General features: G+C 59.2%; 1 protein-coding gene across 2 annotated transcripts; it reads left to right on the plus strand.

Annotated features, from left to right (window-relative positions):
* The first annotated feature begins 534 nt into the window (after window positions 1–534).
* On the plus strand, window positions 535–22,828 carry LOC111149437 (EH domain containing 1). 2 transcript variants are annotated; one of them, XM_022506515.1, is made up of 6 exons: window positions 535–553; window positions 1,769–2,195; window positions 6,042–6,139; window positions 17,500–17,912; window positions 20,336–20,500; window positions 20,853–22,828. In XM_022506515.1, exons 1-6 carry the CDS (start codon window positions 535–537, stop codon window positions 21,375–21,377), a joined length of 1,647 nt encoding a protein of 548 aa, XP_022362223.1. In that variant the 3' UTR covers window positions 21,378–22,828. The 2 variants fall into 2 exon arrangements, with proteins under 2 accessions (XP_022362223.1, XP_022362224.1); XM_022506516.1 differs by lacking the exon at window positions 535–553 and having other exon boundaries at window positions 1,714–2,195.
* Window positions 22,829–24,716: the final 1,888 nt, after the last annotated feature.

A 24,716-nucleotide genomic window follows, 5' to 3' on the forward strand; every position in this document is an offset into this window, starting at 1 on the left:
CTTGTGGCTTCTGGTTTACTGGTATTGATGAAAAGAATGCTAATGAAACCCCAAATAAAAGCAAAAAAAAGTCATGGGCTTGAGAGCACAGACAGGACTCTCCAATGGTTAGGGAGGCAAAGGAGGGGAGGGGAAGGCAATGGAGGGAACATTTTCTTTCTTCAGAAGACACCGAGGCCTCCCCTCCCCTGCACTTTTGCCCTCTCTGGCTCCCACTTGACCCAGCCCGCTTAAGAACTCTGCTCATTCTCAGATTTGAGTTCCTGCCTCCGTTCCACACCTCCCAGAAGCCAGAAGGTTGAACATGAGGTCTTCAAGCTCTTGCATGCATTTCAGATCTACCTAGGAGTCCCCCCAACGGCCCCCCCCTCCCGGCTGTGCCACCCCCCCCCTCCCCCGTTAGGTGTCCGGATACCGGTTACCTAACAATCACAATCCCCAAAGCTCTGACATCACCCGCTGAAGATTCTCACCAGCCTGGCCAGCCAAGGGGGCCGATGTATGGCCAGGAATGATGGCGGGGGAATGAGCGTAATGGAACAGCCAGGAACTGGTAAGGTGGCGGGGGGGGGGGGGGGGGGGGGGGGGGGGGGGGGGGCGGGCAACGGGTCAGAGGTAAAAGAGGGTAACTGTTAGTGACCCTGAGAGGAAAGCAGAAGTATTTGGGTTTTTTTAATTTCCCCTAAGTTTCCCACAAGATTTCATTGTTGCCCCACATTTCCCCTCCTCCCCACATAGGGAATTTCCGATTTCACTTCCTCAAAACTCGGGCCAGAGGGCCTCAACTTCCTTTGTACCCCGACCCCTCCTCCCGCAGAGGCAGCCTCTTCAGAGAGGCCATCTCGTCTCCCCCATGTCCAATGTCCTTTGTGTCTTCCACTGCCGCGGCCCTCTTCCAAGCCCCAGCGCCACCGGCCTGTGGGGAGCTCAGGCGTCTTGCTGCCGGTCGGATCTTCCCCAGGGACCTCTGACTCCCTCCCCATTCTTCTTTCCCTCGTCACCAGCCGGCCTCCTCTACCACATCTCTCTCTCCCTCTCCCAAAGCAGATCAAGAAGGGTGCGAAGTAGTATCAGGGAAGCAGGAGCGGGGGGGCGGCGGGGAAGGGCTGCTCTGACGGGAGGCACTGGCCCCCCACTTCCCCTGGGGTCCGTCGATACTTCCGGGGATTCCGAGCCAGCGGGGGAGGGAGGACCGTTCGTGGGGGAACTGCGGGTGGGCCGCGCAGCCGGGGAGCTGGGTGTCTAACTGAGCGTCTCGCGGACGTTCGAAGGCGTAGGCTCCGGGACCTCTTCGCGCGGGACTCTCGCTTCCCGCCGTCCCAACCGCAGCACTAGCGCGCGCGGCCCCACCGAGGGAGGGGCGAAAACAGGTGCGGTTGCCACGGCAGCCGGGCCAGGGGCGGGGAGCAGAGCGAGCGGCGCTCGCGATATTTGGAATTGGCCAATGGGAGGCGGGGGAGGGGAGGACGTGGCGCGGAGTTCGCGGGCGGGGCTCCTTCCTCCTCTGCCCTTTTCCCCGCGGCTCAGCGCTGCGGCGGTGGCCGCGGCGGCGGCGGCGCGCGCGCCCGAACATGGGGCCCGGCCCTATAAAGGCGGCTCGGCGAGGCGCGCGCTCCACTCCGCAGAGGGCGCTCCGCGGGCCGTGCCGTGCGCCTGCGCAGTACAGGCCGCTCCCCGCCCCCTGCCCCGCCGCCCCTCCGCCGGCCGGCCGGGCCCCGCCTCGGCTCCGCGCCCTCTCCCCGCTCTCAGCCGCCGCTCTGCCCCGCAGCAGCCAGCCCCGTCCCCGCCAGCATGTTTAGCTGGGTCAGCAAAGATGCCCGCCGCAAGAAGGAGCCGGAGCTCTTCCAGACGGTGGCCGAGGGGCTGCGGCAGCTGTATGCGCAGAAGCTGCTGCCCCTGGAGGAGCACTACCGCTTCCACGAGTTCCACTCGCCCGCGCTGGAGGACGCTGACTTCGACAACAAGCCCATGGTGCTCCTTGTGGGCCAGTACAGCACGGGCAAGACCACCTTCATCCGGCACCTGATCGAGCAGGACTTCCCGGGAATGCGCATCGGGCCCGAGCCCACCACCGACTCCTTTATCGCGGTCATGCACGGCCCCACCGAGGGCGTGGTGCCGGGCAACGCGCTGGTTGTCGACCCGCGGCGTCCCTTCCGCAAGCTCAACGCCTTCGGCAACGCCTTCCTCAACAGGTACCCGCCCCTGGCGCCAGGGAGAGGGGGGCGGTGGGGGACCCCCGGGGGGGGGCCCGCACTCGGGTCCCGGCCGTAATGTGGTCGTGGCCCGCCCCCACCCCATCGTCCTTTGTCTCCGAGGCCCCAGCGAGCCCCTCTGCGACCGCTCCCTGGGACAGGGGCCCCTGCCACTTCGCACCAGAAACCCACCCGGAGGTCTGGCGGTGGGTATCGCCGCCCCCTCCCCCGCTTCGGTCACCCCAGAATTTTCCAGGTTATCAGTTTAACTCCCGCACCGTCCCGCAGGTCCCAGCCCCACTTTCCTCAGAACCGGGGTCAGAGTTGGGAAGGTGAGAGATTCTTGTCTCCACCTCCTCCCAGTGTAGTTAGTCCCAGGCTGGATGCAACGAATTCATTCAAACCAGTCCCTGTCCTCCTCCCTTCAAGTGACTGCTGCCTAAGCGTCCTGGAAAAATATGTGAAACTTTTAGTCATTCCCTTTGCTGCTGTGCTGTGCTTCCCTGGGGACCGCTGGTTTTGTGTGGGAGGGACAAGGAGGATCTGCTGTGGCCTGCTGAGTTTGGGGGCCGCCCACGAGGTAGCAGACAGATGGAGTGTGAACACTCCCCCTCGGGGGCAGCTCCACAGGGCCTGTGCTCTCTTAGGGGTTTCAGGAAGCAGCCTGTCGATAGCACTGGGAGCCCGGGAATGAGATCCCGGCCCTGACTCCCTCACTAGAAGGTACCTTAACCTGTTTGGGCCTCAGTTTCCCCAGTTAGACAGGGGAAATCTTGCTTCTTCGTGATACAGGTCATCCTCCAAGAGTCTAACCGTCATGCTGCTGGGAAGGAAACACATTGATGTTTCTGTGGTGTCCAACAGCCAAGTTCACTCTTCTCTAAAGGAACTCAAAGGCGCTTGTCAGTGGTTCTAACCTCCCCGTCCCCACCCCTACCCCCAGGGACATACCAAAGGACTTCACAGATCTGCCTTTCCTGCCACCCCCCATTCAAGGAGTGACTGCACATGCCTTTCAAAGTGTGTGTCAGGGAAGAGCCTAGGAAAGAATCCTTGACTCTTGCCTTCCAGGTCTCCACCCTGTGTGATCACATTCCTTTCCAGACACTGTCCAGCCGCACAGGGTGAACCACCTTGCTCCCGATCCAGGCCAATGGCCAGCCTACCTCTCTGTACAGAGCTGACTTTGAGAAGACAGGCAGACTCGTATTAAGTTGTTTTGTCCCTTTCGGGCGTTTAAGTCCGGCCTCCTGTTTTATGGCTGTTGGCGTTTGTGTGTCACGGCCGGAGCTGTGTAGAGCCCTTTGAGTGAGAGGCACGGCCCTCTTCACCTTGAGCCTTCCTCCGGAGAATCCCTGTGTCCCGGAATTACTGTGCCGGTGGACCCGCAATTGGCCGGGACTGTTAGCTGGTGGGCACCAGACGGCGTTGTGCATAGTTTGGCTGCTGTGCTGGGAATTCCAAGCATTATTAGGTCTTGACTTTCACATACAACTATGGGAAGCTAGAAGGAGGGGTGGTGCACCTTCTGTCCTTGGGCCTCCACTTCTGATTGTGAGAGCAGACAGCTTTTGAAAGGAGAAATGGAGTATGCGACATGTTTCTGAAGTTGGAGACCTAAAATTTCGGTCAGACGAGATTGTAGATTCATCTGGGCACACACCCCCACCCCCAATCTCGGTGCCGGCTCAGAGGTCTCTGCTGATTTGCTGAGCTCACCAGTGCAGCTAACTGTAGGGCCAACTGGCTGACTGGCCTTCATGTGTCCGGTCACCGCCTACTGCTGCTTCTGCCTGGGAAAAAAGGCACAGGTCAGGGATGCTGGGTCCAGGACAGATACTCTGATGATGTTGGTGCCTCAGGATTCAAGAACCACACTTTGATTTCCCTTTTTTTAAAATTTTTTTTTAAAGTAGGCGCCACACCTAATATGGGATTGAACCCCTGCCCCTGTGATTGAGTCTCAGGCTTTGCTCACGGAGCCAGCCAGGCGCCCCTTATTTTCCTCTTGCCACTTCATCTCCAGAGGGTTCTTGATCACTAAGTGGCCTTATCAGCCCAGGGGTGGGGCGGGGGTGGGGCACGGGTTTGCGCTGGAGCAGAGGCCCCAAGCTGTGTCAGCTTGTGGAGTGCACGGACCGCCAGCCTGCCAGCCCGCCAGCCAGGGCATACAAAGGGGGCTCTTCTCTGGCTGACACAGCCTCTCCCAGCAGCTTAAAGAGACCTATTGAGTCATGAACTTGACTTTCTGTCCTTTTCACCTTTAAGTGTCTGCTCTAAGACTAAAATCCAACGGAGCAGACCAAGGCGGGCTGCAGGCAAAGGTGTCCTAAGAGCAGCCTCTGAAAACTCACTGTGTGGCTGCCACCAGCCACTTGTGGGGTGAGATGCCGCCGGTGTGTCCTTGCTGGTGGGAGATGAAGCCTCTGTGTCTGTACTGCTTGCTCCCTTTCCTGTTTCCCGCCAGGCTCCCAGGGCTCCGAGGGGCATCTCACTTCCGGGTCTTACCCATTCCCTTACTCACAGGTCTCCTTTACAAGGCGGTGCTGTGTATTGTCACGACTCCCCCCAGTTCTACTTTTGGTTCTTTTAATTGGGGCTTCTCTCCTTGACCCTTCCCCGCAGGATCCCCAGGGCTGGCGCACCGATAATCAGGGCGTGCGCTGCTGCTGGCAGGGGGAATCACCGGGTCCAAGGTCTGAGGGTCAGCAGGTTCTGCCCCACTGTGCCTGCAGACACCACCCCTCGCCCTGGCAGTCTGCCCCAGGCCTGGCCACTGGTCCCTTTGGGGGTGGGAGGGGGGAGGGCGAAACCGAGAACCTTATCAGCTCGGATTCCTCCCCACAGTTGGAAAGGCAGCTTTAAGCCTGCATCCTACAGACAAAGGGTCAGTATTTTCTTTGCTCACAATGTCTTTTTCAGAGGTTTTTAAAGGAGCTTTTTCTGTGGCCAGTGAAGAATCTCTGCTATCAGTTGGGACAGCCCCTTGCTGTTCTGGGCTGTTCTACGCTTAGTGGGAACTTGGGCACACACGGTTAAGCCCTGGCCCAGGAGTTGCCAGCCTCTCTGTGGCTTAAATTTGTCCCTCCTCCGGCCTGCTCCAGCTTTCAGAGAATGGGGTCCAGACTCCCTGTCCCGCCAACCAGCCCACGCATCCCCCAGCTTTTACTGGCCGCCCCCTGCCATCCCTTCATCCAAGCAGCTGGGTGGAGGGGGTAGACTGGTCCCAGCAGCAGTAAGGAAGCCTCTCCCCCACTTCGGGGTGTGAGGAAATTTACTAACTTCTACTGTCACCTTTATGTTTCCCTTCTGGAATGGAATGGTGACTTAGGCTCGTGCGGTTTGCACTAACACATCAGCAACTTGAAAGCTGAACTCTTGAACCCTGGGGGAAAAGCTAATGTGAGGGAAATGCTGAGGCAGGCCAGATTGAGCTGCTGGTTGGGTTCTCAGTTTAGACACTACAGAGTTGAGGGGCTCCTGGGTGGCTCAGTCAGTTAAGCTCAGGGTCATGATCTCAGGGTCCTGGGATCAGGCCCTGCCTGGGGCTCCCCGCCCAGCAGGGAGTCTGGTTCTCTCTCTCCCTCTCCCTCTGCTCCTCCCCGCTGCTCGTGCGCTTTCACTCGCACTTTCATAAAATAAAATAAAATAAAATAAAATCTTTTTTAAAAAAGACAATACAGAGTTCAATGGCCACCCCGGAAACACAAGAAACTCCTTTAAACTCCTTGGTTTGGGAAAAGAAGGCAGAGGTGGAGAGGAGGGTGCACAGAAAGCCCCCTGTCACTTTTAGAGCAGTGAGAGCTGAGTCTTGACATGTCCCCTCTGGCTCTCGCTGCCCTGCAGGTTCATGTGTGCCCAGCTGCCCAACCCGGTCCTGGACAGCATCAGCATCATCGACACTCCCGGGATCCTGTCTGGAGAGAAGCAGCGCATCAGCAGAGGTAAACAGGCTCTGACACAGCCCAGGGTGCCTTCCATCTGCGGTCTGGGACCTGGACCAGATGCTGCCCCTGAGGTCCCTTCAGCCCAAGTGAGAACCCGTCTGACATTGGCCGGGTATCTGCCCGGCATGCTGAGCCCTGAGGGGGCAGGAGCTGCTCTCTCCCTTGGCTCCCCGGGCGGAGGTTACAGAGAGTTGTCCAGGGGCAAGCACAACCAATCTCGCATGGCTCTTGTGCTTTCCAGCCCCTGGGGCATGCTGGGAGATGGGCAGACTGGCGAGATGGCACCTTGGGCTGGCTGTGAGGTCATGGGAAATCACTCTGTGTCCGGGTTCCAGGTTCCCCAGCCAGTATCGTTGCTCCCCTGGGGCTCCCTCACCTTAGTTGGGGTGTAAAGGCTAAGCCGTCTGAATTCCTGGCAAGCCCAGCAGGTCTGTGAGCGAGCACTTGACTCCAGCCGACAGGAGAAGCTGCAGGGGTTTGTTAAACTTTTGGGGGCTCGTGGAAAGGGGTTTAGTTTGCTCCGGGGTTGGCAGTCAGCAGCCTCCCCAGGGGCTGTGCACGCTGGAAGGTTTTTGGGCCGAGTGCTGGGGCACCCGGCCCCCACTTGTGTCAGCTCCTGTCTCGACTTTGCCGCGCTTTCCTGAAGATCGGGTTCAGGATGAGCCTGAGCTGGGCTATGTTTCTGCTGCTGCTCCTTTTTGTGGAGGGGCAGGGAGCCTCGGGGCCTGAATGCTTTCTGGCAGGAGCACGAGGGCAGGCCAGGAGCAGAGCCTACAGCTGCAGATGGGGAAAGGAAAGATCGGGCTTAGACCAGGGGTGGGGGAGAAGCGACCCGATTGGTGTATCGTTTACTTGCAAATCTTTCCCCATGGCCCTTCCCCTCTGAGCTGCCCAGCTTCAGCAGGTTTGCATTTGAAGCCAGCAACCTGGTGTTTGGGGGATGTTTATGTCTGCTGTGGCTCCCAGGGGGGTGGGGGCCCTGTTCTTGGTGCTGAGAAGCCTTGCTTCTCTTTTTTTTAATCCAGGCTGAGGGCCCCTGCCAGTAAGGGCTTACCTCAGAGCTCCCTGAAACTGCTCTCTCAGTCTGGTTTAAGCTCTTAGCTTCTGCACCCCGGTGAGAAAGACAGTCCTGGGAGTTCAAGGGAGCAGCTTTGGGACCCCTTCTGAAAAGGCGAGGGCTAGGGTCTCCTGGCTGGCTCAGTCGGAGGGGCACTCTTGATCTCAGGGTTGTGAGTTCGAGTCCTATATTGGGTTTAGAGATTACTTAAATAAATAATACGGGGTGCCTGGGTGGCTCAGTCAGTTAAGTGTCTGCCTTTGGCTCAGGTGGAGATCCCCCTCACCCCACCCATCCCAGGACCGAGTTCTGCTTCAGGCTCCCTGCTCAGCGGGGAGTCTGCTCTTCCCTCTGCCTTCCCCACCTTTGTGCTCTCACTTGCTCTCTTGCTCTCAAATAAATAATTAAAATCTTTAAAAAAAAAAGAGAAAACTTTAAAAATAAAAGGGCAAGGCTGTTTTTCCTTTCTTACTGCTCTTGTTCCAAGCTGGTTTTAAGAAAATGCCTGGTAAGCATTAAAGAGAAAGACCCACAAGGGGGGATTTATCCTCTGTTTACTTCCAGCCTGAGTTATCCTAGAGGGACCTCGTTGGAGGCTCCATAGTGGTATCTTCAGAATGATCTGGAAGAGTAGGCGGAGGGGCTGCTTATAAGTGGGGCCAAGGGGTAGAGAACTAAGCCGCCTCTGGGCTGCGCACAACGCTCCCAGCCCAGGGGTCAGTTGATGCACACGGGTCTTCGGATGGGGGCCGGGATAGGGACCGTAGCTCACAAAAAGAGGCTTATCATCTCAGACTGTGTTCACTGTGACCTTCAGAGCTGGGAGTTAAGGAATTTGCAGGAAAGGGCACAGGGTTCCTGTGACCCTTATGACCCCCGTGACGACTGTTTTCCCCCAGTGCTGTGGCGTGCGCCTGCTGGGGGGGGCGTGTCTTTGACACATCAGCCTGGGTCCAGGGAGCCCAGCGGGCTGATGGGTTGGGAGTGTCGGTCTTGCTTTGGGCACCCTGGCCCTCTCTGCTGGGATGCTCCCCCTGCCCCTGGCCTCCTTTCCTGGTTGGCAAATGGTGGGCAGTGGTGTCCAGACCTTCTCTCTCTGGGATGGGCACCACTGCGGCCCCTCCCTGGGCTGTCGGGGGGGGGGTGGATCTGTGGACATAGGGTCCATGAAATGGGGGAGGTGTTTGGGGGGACATGCGGTGTGCAGGGCGGTCCCCACCCTCAAGTTGTCTGTGCAGGTGGCAGATTCTCGGAGGAGGAAGCCAGCAGGGGACGCCAGGGCTCTCCTCTGCTTGTCTCTGCCCCCCTCCAGGTATGAGACGTGGCCCCTCTCTGTTCCGGGGCAGCTGCTCCCCCACCCCATGGTGGGCAGGAAGGTGGAGTGGGGTTTAATCTGATTGGGGGAGGGCTTCCTTCTGTGAAATAACGAGATCAAACTGATTTTACTAGACGGTTTCTTTCCCTCCAGGACCCAAGGTGTCTTGGTTTCTTCTACTAAAAATTACTAAGTTGGGATTTGCTCTGCAATATGTTTGGTGTGAGTGTTTTATCAGCCGGAGAGAGACCATCGCTCGTTACCGCTCCGCGGTGCTAGCTGTGGTCTTCGAGGGAGGTGGCCGCTAGCTGGACAGGGAAAGGAGTGGCCGTCCGCTCGGAGGCCCCACCCACCAGTCTTTGCAAAGGTCCCGTGTTGCCCTGTCCAGCAGAGGAAGTCAGAGGAGGGCAGTGTGTTCCAGGCTCTGCGGCCAGCTTGCCTGTCTGCTCCCTTTGCTGACAGCATGGAAAGCAGGTGTTTCCCTCTCAGCAAGATAGGGCCAGCAGAAAACCCGGGTCCTGGGCAGGCAGCGTGCATTTCTGTGGTCTGCTGATCTTGTTCCCTGGAAGCAGAAGGTTCTTTTGCATTAGAGTTGTTAATTACATTTATGTCCATTTCCCACCCTATCTGCGAGGCCCCTCCTGGCTTCTTCCCCTTTTTCCCGTTGTCCCTAATGTGTGCAGGAAATACCTTCTGGAAAGATAACGCAGGGGCTGTGTAGGCCCAGAGCAGTCAGGATATAGGCCAGGCTCTGCAAGAGACCCCTGAGAATTACTCCAGGAAGAAGGGGTCTCCGTGGGGGTGTCAGGCTGCACTTCCCCTGGTGTGCTAATTGGAGGGACTTTTTTTTTTTTTTTTTAAGATTTTATTTATTTGAGAGAGAGAGAGAGCATACATGAGAAGAGAGAGGGTCAGAGGGAGAAGCAGACTCTGCCAAGCAGGGAGCCTGATGCGGGACTCGATACCCAGGCTTCAGGATCATGACCTGAGCTGAAGGCAGTCGTTTAACTAACTGAGCCACCCAGGTGCACATAATCCAAGTGACTTTATTTATTTATTTTTTTTTTTAAAGATTTTTATTTATTTATTTGACAGAGAGAGATCACAAGTAGACAGAGAGGCAGGCAGAGAGAGGGAGAGAAGCAGACTCCCTGCTGAGCAGAGAGCCCGATGTGGGACTCGATCCCAGGACCCTGAGATCATGACCTGAGCCGAATGCAGCGGCTTAAACCACTGAGCCACCCAGGCACCCCCAAGTGACTTTAAATATAAAACATTCTCCTTTGTCAACAGAGAAAGGTGATTTGTGGGGACAGCATTCGTTCTTGAGTGCCATGTGACTGATAAAGGGCATTCCAAAGGGCATCCAGGGCCTGGTGGGGCGGGTGCCCTTTGCTCCCAGGCTACCGCCTGTGCCTGTGTAGTCACGAGCCGGAGCAGGGATTTCCCACAGCGGGTGCAGGGGTTGTGGGGGGCAGGCACACTCAGGCCGAGGCCCGAGCCTGGGGGTCAGGGGCCTGGCCAGGGCACTCCCTGCCATCGTCACCTTGTGGCTGTGAGCTGGCCATCGTCACTTTTGTGCCTTGATTTCTCCCACGCGAGGTGCGTCGGCAGGGAAGTGTTCCTTCAACTTGGGTTTGGAGGCTGACACCCGGCCAGCCTTGGGCCTGCCGTTCTGCACGCCGTCTGCACCAATGCCTCGTGAGGCGGCGCCCCTTAGCTGTCACACAGCTACACGCGGGAAGCCCTGCTGCCTTCCAGATGAGGAGGCTGAGGCTTGGGAAGGTTAAATCGTTCGCACAAGGCTGCACGGGCAGGTGTGTGTCTGTGGGCCCAGCAGGAGCAGTGCTCCCGCCACCCAGCCTCCCAGTCACCCACCACCCTGTTACAGAGAGGGCACACTCCAGCCGGGCCCACCGAGCACTGAGAGCCCAGATCGGGCATGTCTTTGACCCTGTCGGGTGGTGACATTGTGGGGCTTCTGAGCTCTCCTGACAGTTCTCTCCCAGCTTCAAGTCAGACTCGGCGTTCACAAATGGACCCAAGGTCCAGGGCTTGGAACAACCATGCTGGTGTCTTCTTCCTTTTCCCTGTTCTCTGCCTCTAGCCAGGATCACCTCCCCGCCCCAGACCCTCTGTGGATGGGTGTAGGACCCCTGGCCAGGGCTGGCTTCTCACTGGCCCTCCTGCTGACTGTGCCTGGTTCCCAGGCTCCCTCCAAGCCTGGAAACCTCCCCAGTAGGCAGGTAGGGCCTTCCAGGGGCAGACCCGAAGTCCTCTGACTCTGAGGGGGCCTGTGCTGTGGGCAGCCCCCTGTTCCTGCTGACCCTTGTGACTGCCTCCAGAGCTGCCCCACCTCTAAAGGCCCTCCATCCAGGTCAGCGTTCTCTGCAGCCCGTAGAATGCTCCATGAGATGGCCTGCAAGCCTCTGGCTAGGCCACGCGCCGCACCCCTCTTGGACTCCCCGTGCACACAGAGTGGATGAGGATGGAAGGTTCGGGCCCAGCTCCATACTTGAGCCGGGGACCCTGGGGAGTTCCTGCAGCCCGTGTGCTGACCCCTTGCCCTAGTACCTCATGCTCAGTGACATGTTTAGCCAGCGTCAGCTAATTACAAACAGATGTCCAAAAAATCCAGGAATTCTCAGACTTTGATTAGAAAGACCTTTCTCTGACTAACACCCCGAGGAGGCCAGAGGCTAGGGAAGCACAGACTCAGCCGGAGTTTCCCTTCCTGGCCCCCTGGCAGCCTCCAAGCCTCCCTCTCACCCCCGCCCCACCCCCACTCTGGTCCCCGGACAGCTTTTGGCCCAGCCTTTGGCGAGAATGCAGCAGCTCTGCTGAGGGGCGTGGGCCGCCGCCTGCGGAGGAGTGGGACCAGCCGGCGCCCGGCACCTGCTGGCTCCGGGGGCTGCGAACGTTCTGTTTATATTCGGTGGTACGGGGCATTCTTTGAGCGTGAGAGGTGGTCGGCGCCCACACAGCCCTCCAAGTGTGCACTCCTTGAGCCCAAAATATAGTTCTTGTGTGTAAATGAGAACAAACATTTACCAGCGCTTATGGGCCACCAGGCACCACTTCGGTGCCTGCAGCAGCCCCGCGCGTTAGTGACGGGACGTCCCTGCGTCACAGATGGAGATACAGGCTCCGAGAGGGGCCTCAGCCTGCTGGGGTCACGCAGCTGGTTGTGGAGTAGAGGGCTCCAGATTCAAGTTCCCGCCTGATTGCAGAGGCCATCGGTCCTTCCCTGCCCTTTGCTCATTTCCCAGTCACAGCTACTGAGGTCTTCGCTCTGTTAGGTGCACAGCTCAAGGAAGCATTTGCGTAACCATCACCATGATCAGCATCTGGTCTTTCCATCAGTCTGGAAAGTTCCCTGCTCCCCTTCGTAGTCCCCTGTGGTCCCCGGCAACCCACGGACCTGATACTTATCCCTGAGGTTTTGCCTTCTCTAGAATGCCCGGTACAAGTCTTCCATGCTTGGGAGCGTTCGTCATGTTCGAGAACATCGACCCATCATTCCTCCTGTGTACCTCATGCCTGATCCATTCACCTGCCGAAGAGCCTTGGCGTTTCTAATTTGGGGCTGTTTTGAATAAAGCTCCTACAGACATTTGCATAGTACAGTGTGGAGTTCAGTTTCTTTCTTTCTTTCTTTCTTTCTTTCTTTCTTTCTTTCTTTCTTTCTTAAGATTTTATTTATTTATTTGACAGACAGAGATCACAAGTAGGCAGAGAGGCAGGCAGAGAGAGAGGGGGAAGCAGGCTCCCCAATGAACAGAGAGCCCGATGTGGGGCTCGATTCCAGGACCCTGGGATCATGACCTGAGCCGAAGGCAGAGGCTTTAACCCACTGAGCCCCCCAGGCGCTCCATGGAGATCAGTTTCTTAATTTCTTGGGTCAATACCTAGGAGTGGGGAGGCCCCTTTCTCCTCGCCGCTGAGCAACACCAGGAAAGTCCTTCCCTGAAGAGAGTGCCTGCAAGAGGAAGCTCGGCCACCACGTTGGTCCTCTCTCAGCTCCTTCATCGTCCCCTTGCTGTCCCGCGCCCCCTCTCCCGCGCCCAGCACCGGTTGGAAACGTGTGTGGTGGGAGCCACGGCAAGAAATACCAAGGCCCACGCAGCTTGAATGGCAGGAAACAAAAGTCGTTTCCAGACAAGCCCTCTATTGTTGATGTTCTAGAAACTTGGAATGTATGAAGCAGCTTTTCCCCCAGCTGCTGGAACTACCTGTATTTGGAGGGTGCCAGGAGAGGGCGAGGACCTGTCACAACTTCCTTTCTTTCACCTCCGTGCCTGTGGCGGGGAGCGGGACACTTGTCAGGATGGCAGACCTGGTGAGGAGCCCGAGGGGCCCGGACGAGGCTGGGTGAGGACAGAGCGGAGATGGGCGGCACGTTTGGACGTCCTGTCCGTGTGGCCCTGTGTGCTTGCTTCCCGTGTGGCCCTGTGTGCTTGCTTCCCGAGGCCGAGCCCAGCCCTCAGCCGGGTTGCCCCGAGGGCACAAGCGACTCTTCTTTGTCCTCTCTTCCCCGGTCCCCATGTCTGTGTGCTGAGACTGACCGTGGTAATAACCCATCTCAGTGCACGGTTTGCTGGCATCGAGTACGTTCGTGGTGTTGTGTGACGGTCCCTACCGTCTGCCTTTCAGACTTTTCCATCTTCCAGACAGAAACCGTATCCCCATTAACTACTCGTTCTCCGTTTCCCCCTCCCCGCAGCGCCTGGCCCCCTCAGCTCTCCTTTCTGTGTCTGCGGACATTGGATGCATGGAATCGTGCAGCGTTGGTCCCTTTGTGCCCAGCTTATTTTAAAATTTTTCCAAAGTCCCAGAACTTTCTGTGCGAGGGCTTGCCCCTTATCAGAGACGGCACTGGCTTTTCCTCACACTGTGGATTCAGGGACCAGATGCGTCCTGAGGCCGAGGCTGACCCCTCGTGTGTCCCGAAGCCTGGAGGCTCACCGCCTTGGGTGATGCCTAGGGTGGGGGCACTGGCCTCTATTGAGGCTTCGGTGCTGCTGCCGCTGTGGGTCCAGCCCTGGAGACACCATCCATCAGGCCAGAGTGAGGGTTTGGTGGACAGATGGGTGCCGGGTGTGCGTGGCAGTGGCTGCAGCCACGTGGGTATGCACAGTGATGACCTCACACACGCCCAAGTGCCGTGACCCTTTTCGTGACCCATGGACGTACTTGGCCAGGCACCGTGTCTCCCGCCCCGAAATTGAGAGCATTTTTCATAATAAACAGGAAATTTCATTCACCTGCACAAAAAAAATGGACTTAGCTCTGTTGCCTCCAGCTTCAGGTGTTGGCGGATAACGGATAACGGGGTTTGGGGGGGGCGGGAGGGAGCACTTGGAGTTCTTGGCTCTTCCCGTGGTGACTCGGGCGCCACGATTCAGAGATGGCTGCTCCCCCTCCTCCTCTCTGTCATTCCTGGAGTCTTTCTGGGCCCGTATCAGCGGGGGACATTGGGTGGAGGCCGGGGGCTGAACTCAGCTCCCTCTGTGCTGTCCTGACTCCTGGGCCAAAACGAACTTGGCCTGGAGCCCAGCCCATCAGGGAACCCCTGGTTCCAGCACCTCGCCTCTGGCGTCGCTGCCTCCCCAGCCGTGCGAATCTGGGCTCGTTCAGCGTGCGCAGGTCTGAGGACAGGCAGGGTGGCGAGGGCAGGAGTCGGGCCTCGGTTTTGCTGAGCGGGAGCCGTCGTGCAGTCCTGAGTCAGTGCTTTTCCAGCGCTGACCGGCCGCTCCCGGCGCCAGCCATGCAAGGCTCCCTGCCCGCTTCCCTCGCCTGCTGCTCTGCCCTCCCTTCGCGGTTTCTGCCGGGGTCTTCTCTCGGAGCCAACTGTGTGGTGTCCGGGGCTGTGGGGGCTGCGTCCTCTGCCCCCGGCGGCCTGTGGTGCTGGCTCAGGCCTCCTCACACCCTCTGGGCACGGACAGTTGGGTGGTCCGGCTGTTTCCCACCCTCAGCATGGGCCTCGGGTAGGCCGATGGCTGCCCTGCCTGGGCTCAAGTTCAGATTCTTGGAGGCTTTACTGCCCCGCCCCCCACCCCTTCCGCCCCAGTCCACCTCCCCTCCCACCGCCCCCCTTTGGAAACTCCAGCCGGTCGACCGGCCGCTTCTGATCGGGGTGCCCTCTCTCCCTGGCGCACTGGGGGGGGGGCACGGGTTGCCCATTGGAGATGTGGCCAGGCTGCGTGCTAAGTCAACGGAAATAGTGAATTTGAGGTTTTCCTGAGGGTTCAGTCTCACCCCGAGGACGAAAGCTGACCTCTGGCCCCAGGACCAGGCTGAACTTTGGTGACTCTCAGTTCTGACTGGTAGTGCTGGCCCAGGCCCCTCTGCCGCTCCTGCCTGAGAGCTTGCGCGCGTGCGCCTGTGTGTGTGTGTGTGTGTGTGTGTGTGTGTGTGTGTGTGTGTGTGACCTGATCTCATCTGCTCTATAGTCAGAGAAGGAGGAATTGTTTCTGGAATTCCACAAATCGAGAAATCGTAACTCAGGAGTGAGGGACAGCGGGTCACAGTCAGCGCCCGGCGCTGGGAGTCGAATCCGGGTCTGTCTTGGTTAAGAGCCCGCGTTCTTTCTGAGTGCTTAAGTGTGGGCTGAGGCTTGGAACGCTGTGGCTTTGGGCATACAGTTCTGCAGCGCACTTGAACCTGGGGAACCTGGTGGCCAGAATGTTTATCCTTCACCCCTCAGCATGCCCTACCATAAACTGTGTATCTTAAAGCCCTGGCAGTGGGGGCCCTGGTTCTGGCCTGAGTAGAGGTGGTCTCTTGGGGATCCCATTTGGGGACCTGCATTCAGTCCAGGAGCCTTGGCAGGACCCGGAGCAGCTGAATACCTCCCTGCTGACCTACTGAGCAGGTTCCCCTGGGGCCGGGGAGGGCTGCCCTCCCCCCTCATGGTGCTGTCGGTCACTCTGTCCTTTTTCTCTGTTCTCTCCCTCTACCTGGTACTTTTCTGTAACCTGTAGTCCACACGGTGCATGGCGACATCCCAGTGTGTTCAGGGGTGGCAGCATGTTGTGTAGGCAATGCTAGCCTGGGGCAGGCTGTCAGGACCAGGAGGGTGGTGGGCCCGTAGCTGGCCGGGGTCTCAGGCTCTTCTCTAAGGAAACAGCTTCTCCAGCTTACTTTCAGGAGCTCGACTGTGCTCTGGGGTATGTTTGCTGCTGCTTAAGAGGCCCGGCCTGTGTTGGACACGGCCTATGGGGAGTGGGTGAAGAACCAGGAGCCCAGGGACAAGGAGGCTCACCCAGAATCACCCGGAGAGGAAATGGTAGCTCGGGGGCTTTGAGCCAAGCTTCCCAAAGACTCTTAGGCCATTGTTGTCACGTGGTCTTCCTACATCTTCTCATCTTTATTCCTAAAAGTTGAGAAATAGGGGCGCCTGGGTGGCTCAGTCGGTACGTGTCTGCCTTCAGCTTGGTTCAGGATCCCAGGGTCCAGGGATCGAGCCCCGTGCTGGGCTCCCTGCTCAGCGGGGAGTCTGCTTCTCCCTCTGGCTTGTGCTTGCTCTCTCTCTCTCTCTCTCTCAAAGAAATAAATAAAATATTACAAGTAAAAAAATACAAGATGAGAAATAGAACCTTCCCTCCCTTCTGGGGGCAGTGGAAGAAGTGGAAACATTTCGAAGAGACGTGACTGTGAAATAGGGTACAGGTTAAAGTGCTGTTGCAGAGACCCAAAAATCCTTTGGCTTAAATCAGATATTAGCTAGTTTACGTGGAAAGAAACAGTCCAAGGCCATCCTGAACGTTCAGCTTTCATCTCCGAACTCAAGGTGGTTGCTCCTGCTCCTGCTATCACATCTGCATTCCATTCCTTAGGAAGGGAAAAGAGGACAAAGGTCTTAGAGACCTTGTTCATGTCTGCTGCAGGAGAGGCTAGGAGATTCGGTCTTAAACTGGCGGGCCGGAAGTCAGCTAGAACTGGTCCATTCTGTCATTCGAGGGAGAGCTCTGATGAGCAGTTTCTGCTGCACTTGGCCACGTCCACCAGGAGGCTTCCACTGGACGGTGGGAGACTTGGAGTTGAGAGCTAAACTTGATGTAGTCCAGCTACCTCATTTTAGAGAAGCATTTAAGACCTAGGGGGTGGGGTGTGGTGCGTAGCATTGCATAGGCTTATCTGGGCCTCAGAGATGGGCTAGAGTTAATGGTTTGGGCCGTAGGCCTGTGGTCTCCGTCCTACAGCTGAACTCTGCTGCTGTAGACACGGGCAGCCACAGACGGTCCAGAGGAATGTGGCCATATCCCAGTAAAACTCCAACATATGGAGCAGGTGATGGGCCAGCTGCCGTTGGCCAGCCCCTGCTGTGGAGAATAAACGAGGTTCCTAGAGGAGGGGGTGCCGGCACGGGTGCCCCGCAAGTAGCAGCTGCAGGTGTCACAGCTGTTCCTTACTGTCCTTGTCATACAAGAGCATCTCGCCGGCAGGCCGCAGCCCGGGTCTCTGTTCTTCTCGCCATACCGAGCTGAGCTCCCCTCCTTGTCCTTGCCGCCTTAGAGCTCATATTTTGTGACTTTTTTTCTTTCTTTTGAGATTTTATATATTTATTTGACAGCAAGAGTGAGGATGAGCGGGACGGTGTGTGGGGGGTAGTGGGAGGGGGAGAAGCAGACTGCCCGCTGAGCAGGGAGCCCGACGCAGGGCTGGATCCTGGGACCTGAGCCGCCAGCAGACGCTTAACGCGCTGAGCCACCCAGGCACCCCTGGATTTTGTGACTTTTTCTGCGTTATTTATCTGTGGCGCACCTCTCCGTGCCAGGTGCTCTGTGGGCAAGGGTTACACCGGGTGGACACAGAAATAGGGGGACCCAACGCCCCTGCACTCAGGGTGCTGTGCTGGCCCCGTGCGGACATGGTGGGGATTTAAATGAGCCCAGGCTGGGCAGTCCCAGGTCAAGTCGGGGAGGAGAGCCTCAGAGCAGCCCGGCCCCTGGTGCCCCTGAGCTCAGCCCGCTCTTCCCACAGGGTACGACTTCGCCGCCGTGCTGGAGTGGTTCGCCGAGCGGGTGGACCGCATCATCCTGCTCTTCGACGCCCACAAGCTGGACATCTCAGACGAGTTCTCTGAGGTCATCAAGGCCCTCAAGAACCACGAGGACAAGATCCGCGTGGTGCTGAACAAGGCGGACCAGATCGAGACCCAGCAGCTGATGCGGGTCTACGGGGCCCTCATGTGGTCCCTGGGCAAGATCATCAACACTCCCGAGGTGGTCAGGGTCTACATCGGCTCCTTCTGGTCCCACCCGCTGCTCATCCCCGACAATCGCAAGCTCTTTGAGGCGGAGGAGCAGGACCTCTTCAAAGATATCCAGTCTCTGCCCCGCAACGCTGCTCTCCGGAAGCTCAATGACCTCATCAAGCGGGCGCGGCTGGCCAAGGTAGACTTGGGGGTGGGCTGCTGGGGGGCCCCAGGATCAAGCTGCCATGGCTCTGGGGTGCCCGAGACCCGTCCCATAACCCACTGCCACACCGCTGCCCTGTGTCTAAACGGGTCCTCTCTGCACCTGTGGGTGCTGCCCTTTCTCAACTGAGTCCTCCTGGTGCGTGCAGACGTTAAGCGGGAGGGGAGTGCTGGGCCGGGGAAGGACAGCCTGGGAAGTGGGGAGGAGGCGAGGGCAGGGCTTACCGGCTTCCCCTCCCAGGCCTGTCGAGCATTCCGCACGGGCGGGCTGCTGGGGACACAGTGGGGACTGACACACACTGTCCCTGCCTTTCTAGCGCGCCCCGGTCGTACCAGGAAGGCAGAACGTGTGGAGGAAAGTCAGGCCCGGTTGTTTGTCCTGTCGTGGGAGGCCGCAGAAGGCAGTGACTGGGAGGCCGCGGGTGGGCACGGACGCATACGCCGGGACAGGAGGGAGCGAGCGGAGAGATGGGGGGCAAGCCTGTCGGCTGAGGGAGAACCCTGGGTGGCCTTGGTCCCCAGCGGTCTCCAGAGCCATCCCGTCCCCCCCCCCCCAGGGAGGCACAGGGCCCGCTGGTGCCTGCTGGCGGCATCTGGATTGCTCAAAAGCCTGGAATCTCGACACTTGCCTACAGACTTCAGGGAGACCCCAGCGTGGCTGGGGCTGGGAATGAAGGCGGATGCCGCCAGCAGGCCCTTCGGTCACGGAGGGGCAGAACACATCCCGCAGTGTAGCCCGGCCACCTCTGTGCACGTGCGTGGATCCTAGATCCATGGGGCTCCGAGCTCGGCTTCAGCGGGGACCCCGAGTATCACCGCTTCTCTGACGACTTGGCCGTGGAGGGCAGGGTTGTTTACACCCGCCTCGGGGCTCCGGAGGTGCAGGAAGGGGTTCCGTGGTGGTTAGGGCTTTGGCAAAGGCAGTCCTGTGGCCGGTGAGACACAGTCACCCCAGGCTTCCCAGTAAAGGACTGAGGAGGGGCGCCTCCTCTCCAGTGGCAGGCCCCCTTCGGCGAGAACCAAGAGCAGCCCTGTGACCCGGGCTCCTGGCTCTGGGAACCCACATGTGTGCAGCTCTGACTTTTGAGCGTTTGCCATGGGTCCCACACGGTGGCTCAGGCTGCGCTACACCATTGTGAGGTCTGAAGTCAGGTGGCATTTTGGTGTTCACTGTCTTGAGTAAAAAGAATTCAACATTCACCTACCACCAGTCCGTGTTTCCACACTGGTTACCCGGAACACTCGTGGATCCCACCGGAATGTGCTAGAAGGACAAGCTTTCGGGCCCCACCCCGCATGGCTGAACCATCTGGGGATCTGTCTGCACAGTGAGGTCGCAGGATCTGCTCTGGGGGATCCAGGGACACTCAGTTTTCCACATGTCTCACTTCTGGAAGCTTCCCAGTGAGGGGGTTGGTTCTGGGAAGGGAACCCGTGAGAAAACCCGTGTCACTGGCTCCTGGCCTCCCATTTCCAGGCTGCAGGGAAGGGCAGAGCTCCTCCCTCTTGGTCCAGTGCACCCCCCCCCCCCCAGCGTCTCCCACCAGAGGGGCCACCTGTGCCCTCGCGCAGCCTTACTCAGGGAGAGAACGAAGGGCCGGCTCTCCATTCACGGATAAGTGGTGTGTAATCGCCTGGCCTGCGGGCACCCTGAGTCACCGTGCCCGGAAAACCCCAAGGCTTCCTATCTTGTCCCACACCTGTGGGTGCCAGACGGCTTCCTTTTCCTGGAGCGAGTGGCTTTTCGTGCCAAGCTGCACGGGCCGGTGACGGGCAGAGCGGCGGCCGCCGCCCTGCAGCAGGCCTGCTTCCCTCGGGCGTTCTCAGCCGGTGGGGCTCCCATGGGGCACACGGGGTCCGGCTTGTGGAGGGGCTTTGAGGGGGTCGAGTTGGCAGGGCTGGGAGTAGGAGGGTGAGGCTGGCTGCCTGCAGCCCTTCACGCCTGGACGTTCCTTGGCAAGTCAGTGGGATCCGAGAGCCTGTGGCCTTGGAAGGCAGCCAACGCTACCAGCCCACTGAGGGAAGTGAAGGGTGTGCCACACTTTGTTGGCAGACGTTGAAGTAAGGTACCGAGCTTTGAGGAACTTCAGAACATCGGGGCGAAGGCTTATGTGCTTTTCCTAACACTTACTCATTCTGAGCTGTCCGGGTGATAAACTGAGCGGAGCTCGGGCTGCATTGGGGTTTTGTGACCTTGACGTCAGCGGCCCCCAGTGTGCGCGTGCGGATGGCGGGGCAGCAGGCCCCATATCTCTGCCGCGGGATGGGGAGCTGGGGGTGTGCCCGGCGCCTCAGAGAACGCGGGCCCTGGGTGGCTGCGGGCGGTCCCTGGTGACCTCAGCCTCCTGGAGCAGCCCATCTCTGGCCCCTCCCGACACGGTGTCCCTTCCTGTTTTCCAGGTCCACGCCTACATCATCAGCTCCCTCAAGAAGGAGATGCCCAATGTGTTTGGGAAAGAGAGCAAAAAGAAGGAGCTGGTGAACAACTTGGGAGAGATCTATCAGAAGATCGAGCGGGAGCATCAGATCTCCCCTGGGGACTTCCCGAGCCTCCGCAAGATGCAGGTGCGGCCGCCCCGCTTGGCCTCCCGCACCGGGGCCCCCCGAGTTCAGCGGCAGCGCCCCACCGCGGGCCATGACACCGCGGAGGGGAATGTGGTGACTCACCCTGAGCGGTGGGGGAAAGGGCGGGGCACCAAGCCTCCCAGCACCGTCAGGGCTCATCCCTCGCCCCACCCCACCCCCCACCGACCCCAGCCCTCAAAGGGAAGGTGCTGTTGCCACTTTGACCTTACAAGCTCCAGAGCCAAGGCCGAGGGGCGAGCCAGGGTGGGGTCGTGACCTGGGCCCAGCTCTTGCCTGGCGTGGCATCTGCGGGGACCTAACCTGGCCTTCCCCCCTCCCCTGCCCACCACAGGAGCTCCTGCAGACTCAGGACTTCAGCAAGTTCCAGGCCTTGAAGCCCAAGCTGCTGGACACGGTGGACGACATGCTGGCCAACGACATCGCCCGGCTCATGGTGATGGTGCGACAGGAGGAGTCCCTGATGCCCTCCCAGGCCGTGAAGGGCGGCGCCTTCGACGGCACCATGAACGGGCCCTTCGGGCACGGCTACGGCGAGGGCGCCGGCGAGGGCATCGACGACGTGGAGTGGGTGGTGGGCAAGGACAAGCCCACCTACGACGAGATCTTCTACACCCTGTCGCCTGTCAACGGCAAGATCACGGGCGCCAACGCCAAGAAGGAGATGGTCAAGTCCAAGCTGCCCAACACAGTGCTGGGGAAGATCTGGAAGCTGGCCGATGTGGACAAGGACGGGCTGCTGGACGACGAGGAGTTTGCCCTGGCCAACCACCTCATCAAAGTCAAGCTGGAGGGCCACGAGCTGCCCGCTGACCTGCCTCCACACCTGATCCCACCCTCCAAGCGGAGGCACGAGTGACCGCCCTGAGTGACCGCCAGCGCGGCCCCCTGGGGGGGAGGGGCCATAAAGACTGAGCCGCGGTTCCTCGGCTCTTGCGAAGGAAAACCACCATCTTTCTTTTCAGGCTGTTCCCGGGCCCAGCAGGGAGGCGGGTGGTACTTGTATGTGAATGATGGAATTTTGTGCACAAGAACTATGGATATTTTTAATATATAACGTTAGAGGCAGCGTTCTTTCTTGCCTCCTCCGTCTGACAGCCCCACACACGTGAGCCCCTGTCCTCCCTGCCTCCGGCTCTACTGTACAGCACATGCCCTCCCCCCGCAGCTGTGGGGGACCCCGCGGCCATGTGTAGACAGGAGCCCCAGCATTCCCACTGGTTTCTAAGCTGAGTGCCGCTTTGCTGAGCCCTTGGCTCCTTCCCTGTCCAGCTCTGCCCCCTCCCCACGCTCCCGGAATAAGCTGGTCTGGTGCCTTCCACCTCGCCCTCCCGGGAAGCCCTCATGCGTGGACCCTGCTCTTCGCTCTCACATCTCCCCCCACCCTAGCTTGAAAGTCACAGAAACAAGCCCAGCTCCCATTTTTATGAGCTCCAGGGAATGAGGAGGGATGTGAGAACGTCCCTCAGAAAAACATAAGCTACTTTTGTTCTGTGAAGTGACACCTTTCCTACTTGACTGAATTTTCCAGTAACTTTGCAACTAGGGGCATCTCCACCCAGGAACCATGGGATGTGGAGAGCACACCCTGTCTGGGACCCCAGGGTTTCCTGCTTCTCCCTTTCACTCTCTTGGAACATTCTGGTGTCCCTCCTCCCCTACCTCGGATGGGTGGTGGCCTCCATGAGTCTGGCCTGGCTTGGTGCTCCAGCCCGGGCCTCACGTCCAGACATCAGAGACCAGGGACAACCCGCCCTTTCCTGCTCCTCCATTCATTCCCCACCGAAGCTCTCTCCTCCCTTCTCCCCTCGAGCAAAAAAGGGCAGTGGGTGTCTCGGATGCCCTGAGAATCACATCCCTCTGGGCTAAGGGATGGGACTGGAGACAGTGAGCAGAGCAGCCGGGGCAGGCCGCCTCTCGGCTTTCCCTTGGCTGGGCTCTCCCAGCATGGGGGGGTAGCCAGGACGCACCCCACTCACTGGCTTCCTGCTGGAGCCACGGGCAGGGGAGCCCGCATCCCACCAGGCACCCCCCGCCCAGGCCAGGTCTCAGGGACTCCTCCATCGGACCTCTTCTGTGCCCCCTGACCCCAGCCCCCCAGTGCTGCTCCCCGGGCTCCCGCAGGGTCTGAGTTACCTGCGCTGGCTTCGGCCCAGCAGTGTGTGCAGTATCAGCTGAGGGCCGCGGCGGCCTCCTGGTTGCGAAGTTGCCGTGAGGGGCCCTAGCTCATCCCCACCTGCCTATGGCAAGGAAAAGCAACGGAAGATGGCGCTTTTTTTTTTCTTGCATTAAAAAACAGGTTGACTTGCACTGAAGCTGGCTTTTGGTGCTAAGTTGTCTCTCCCTGGGGCCTGCCCCGCACAGCACCTGCTGGGACGCCGGCCGAGCGTCAGGGGGGCGGAGGCCACTGGGCAAGCCTGCGGGGTGCGGTGGGGGTCCCCTCCCCGGGATGCGCAGCTCAGCAGCATAGAGTGAGGCCTGCCATGCGGCTGACGGCCCCTGGTCCTTGTGCTGGTCCCTGTGCTGGTGCGGGCTGAGCCAAAGTAGTTTTATTGGGAAGGGGACGACGGGGTGAAGACGCGGAACTTCCGGTGACTGAAAGGCTGGCCCCGGGGGCTGGAGGAGAAGGTACCGCCCTCTGCCGCCTTCCCAGCTTCTCCTGCAACCCGGGCCCCTCCCTAGCCTCGGGCAGTTGGGGGTGCCACGGGGCGCTCGGCCCTAGGAGGGATCACATAGACAAGGGTTTACCGGGCCACACGCTAGCCTCAGGGTGGCTTGGAGACCCTGAGGCCCGGCGGGCCCACCAGCGACAAAAACACAATTAGGAAGGGTTGGTTCCAGAGGGAACCGTGGCCAGTTGAAGCGAACGGGCCCTGGAAGGTAGAACACTCGAGATGTGGTTGGGGTGGACACCGGTCAAGCCGGGGCTAAAAAGCAGGTCACAGAGAGGTGCCCGTGGCTTCTGAGGGCCAGGCTGCAGGCCGCAGCCCACGTGGCAGGTGTCCGGTCTGATGGCCAGTGGCCGAGCTAGCGGGGGCTCGCCAGCCCTCCCGGTACCACTCAGGAGGTTTGCCTTGACCACCAAGACCCAGGAAATGGCTTTTTCCCATCTCACGGCCAGGAACCGGAGACTGGGGAGAGCTGGGAGACTCCAACCCGGTCAGCCCGACTGCAGAGCACCAGCTCTCGAAAGCAGCCTTTAAAAAGGAAACGCTCGTGGGGTGCCTGGCGGGCTTAGTCGGCTAAGCGTCTGCCATCAGCTCAGGTCATAATCCCGGGGTCCTGGGATTGAGCCTCACATCCGGCTCCCCATTCAGTGGGAAGTCTGCTTCTCCCTCTGCCTGCCCTCTCCCCCTGCTTGTGTTCTCTGACAAAATCTTAGAAAAGCTCGCTGTGCTCCCAAAGTCTGCGTGAAAGACTCGGGTTTGAGAACCCCATGCTGAAGGTCCATTGCGGTCACTCCAGCCCAGGGCCTTGAAGGCTCAGGACAGCCCTCAATTTCCAGGGGTCATCCGAGAGGTAGAGCGTGCTGTTAGAGCTGTTAGAGAAAGAAAACACAACTTCCAAGTTCTTACGGAAAGTGGGTGAGAGGCGCTGCTGGCGGGCTCGGCCTCCTCCAGCCACGGCCCACACAGCACCGGGGTGCTGCCCATCTGAGGCTTGGAGGAGAGGCTCTCCGCAGCTGTCTGCCCCCCTGCTGCTTCAGAGCCTGTGTCCCCAGTCTGTGTTTTATAGCTGGGGGGAGTGGGGTGTCTTCTTCCAGCCTGAGGTTCAAGTGTGGCCAACCCCCCTGAGGGCTGGCCCCCCATCCCTTCCTCCTCCCCACCCCACAGCTGGCCAGAATTCTGGGCACAAGACCCCTCTTCAGAGCCTAATCTGGGGCACAGGGGGCTGCCTGCACTTGGCCCCCAGAGCTCCTGGAATGAGGGGCACCTCAGTCCAGCACCCAGGGAGCCATGGGTGCCACCCCTGTCTAAGCCACACTCTGCAGCTCTGTTTTCTTAAAATATTTTTTAAAAAAATATTTTATTTATTTATTTGCTGGAAAGAGCAACAGAGTGTGAGAACACAAGCAGGGGGAGCAGCAGGCAGAGGGAGAAGCAGACTCACCGCTGAGCGAGGAGCCTGATGTGGGACTCCATCCCAGAACACTGGGATCATGACCTGAGCCAAAGGCAGACAGACGCCCAGCCAACTG

This window comes from Enhydra lutris, unplaced genomic scaffold (assembly GCF_002288905.1).
Source record: "Enhydra lutris kenyoni isolate GAN:26980312 unplaced genomic scaffold, ASM228890v2 scaffoldscaffold22, whole genome shotgun sequence".
Classification (NCBI taxonomy): Eukaryota; Metazoa; Chordata; class Mammalia; order Carnivora; family Mustelidae; genus Enhydra; species Enhydra lutris.

Coding starts and splice junctions, on each gene's coding strand:
- LOC111149437 (XM_022506515.1), top strand. Junction 2,196..6,041: donor GGCAACGCCTTCCTCAACAG/GTACCCGCCCCT, acceptor GCTGCCCTGCAG/GTTCATGTGTGCCCAGCTGC. Junction 20,501..20,852: donor CGAGCCTCCGCAAGATGCAG/GTGCGGCCGCCC, acceptor TGCCCACCACAG/GAGCTCCTGCAGACTCAGGA.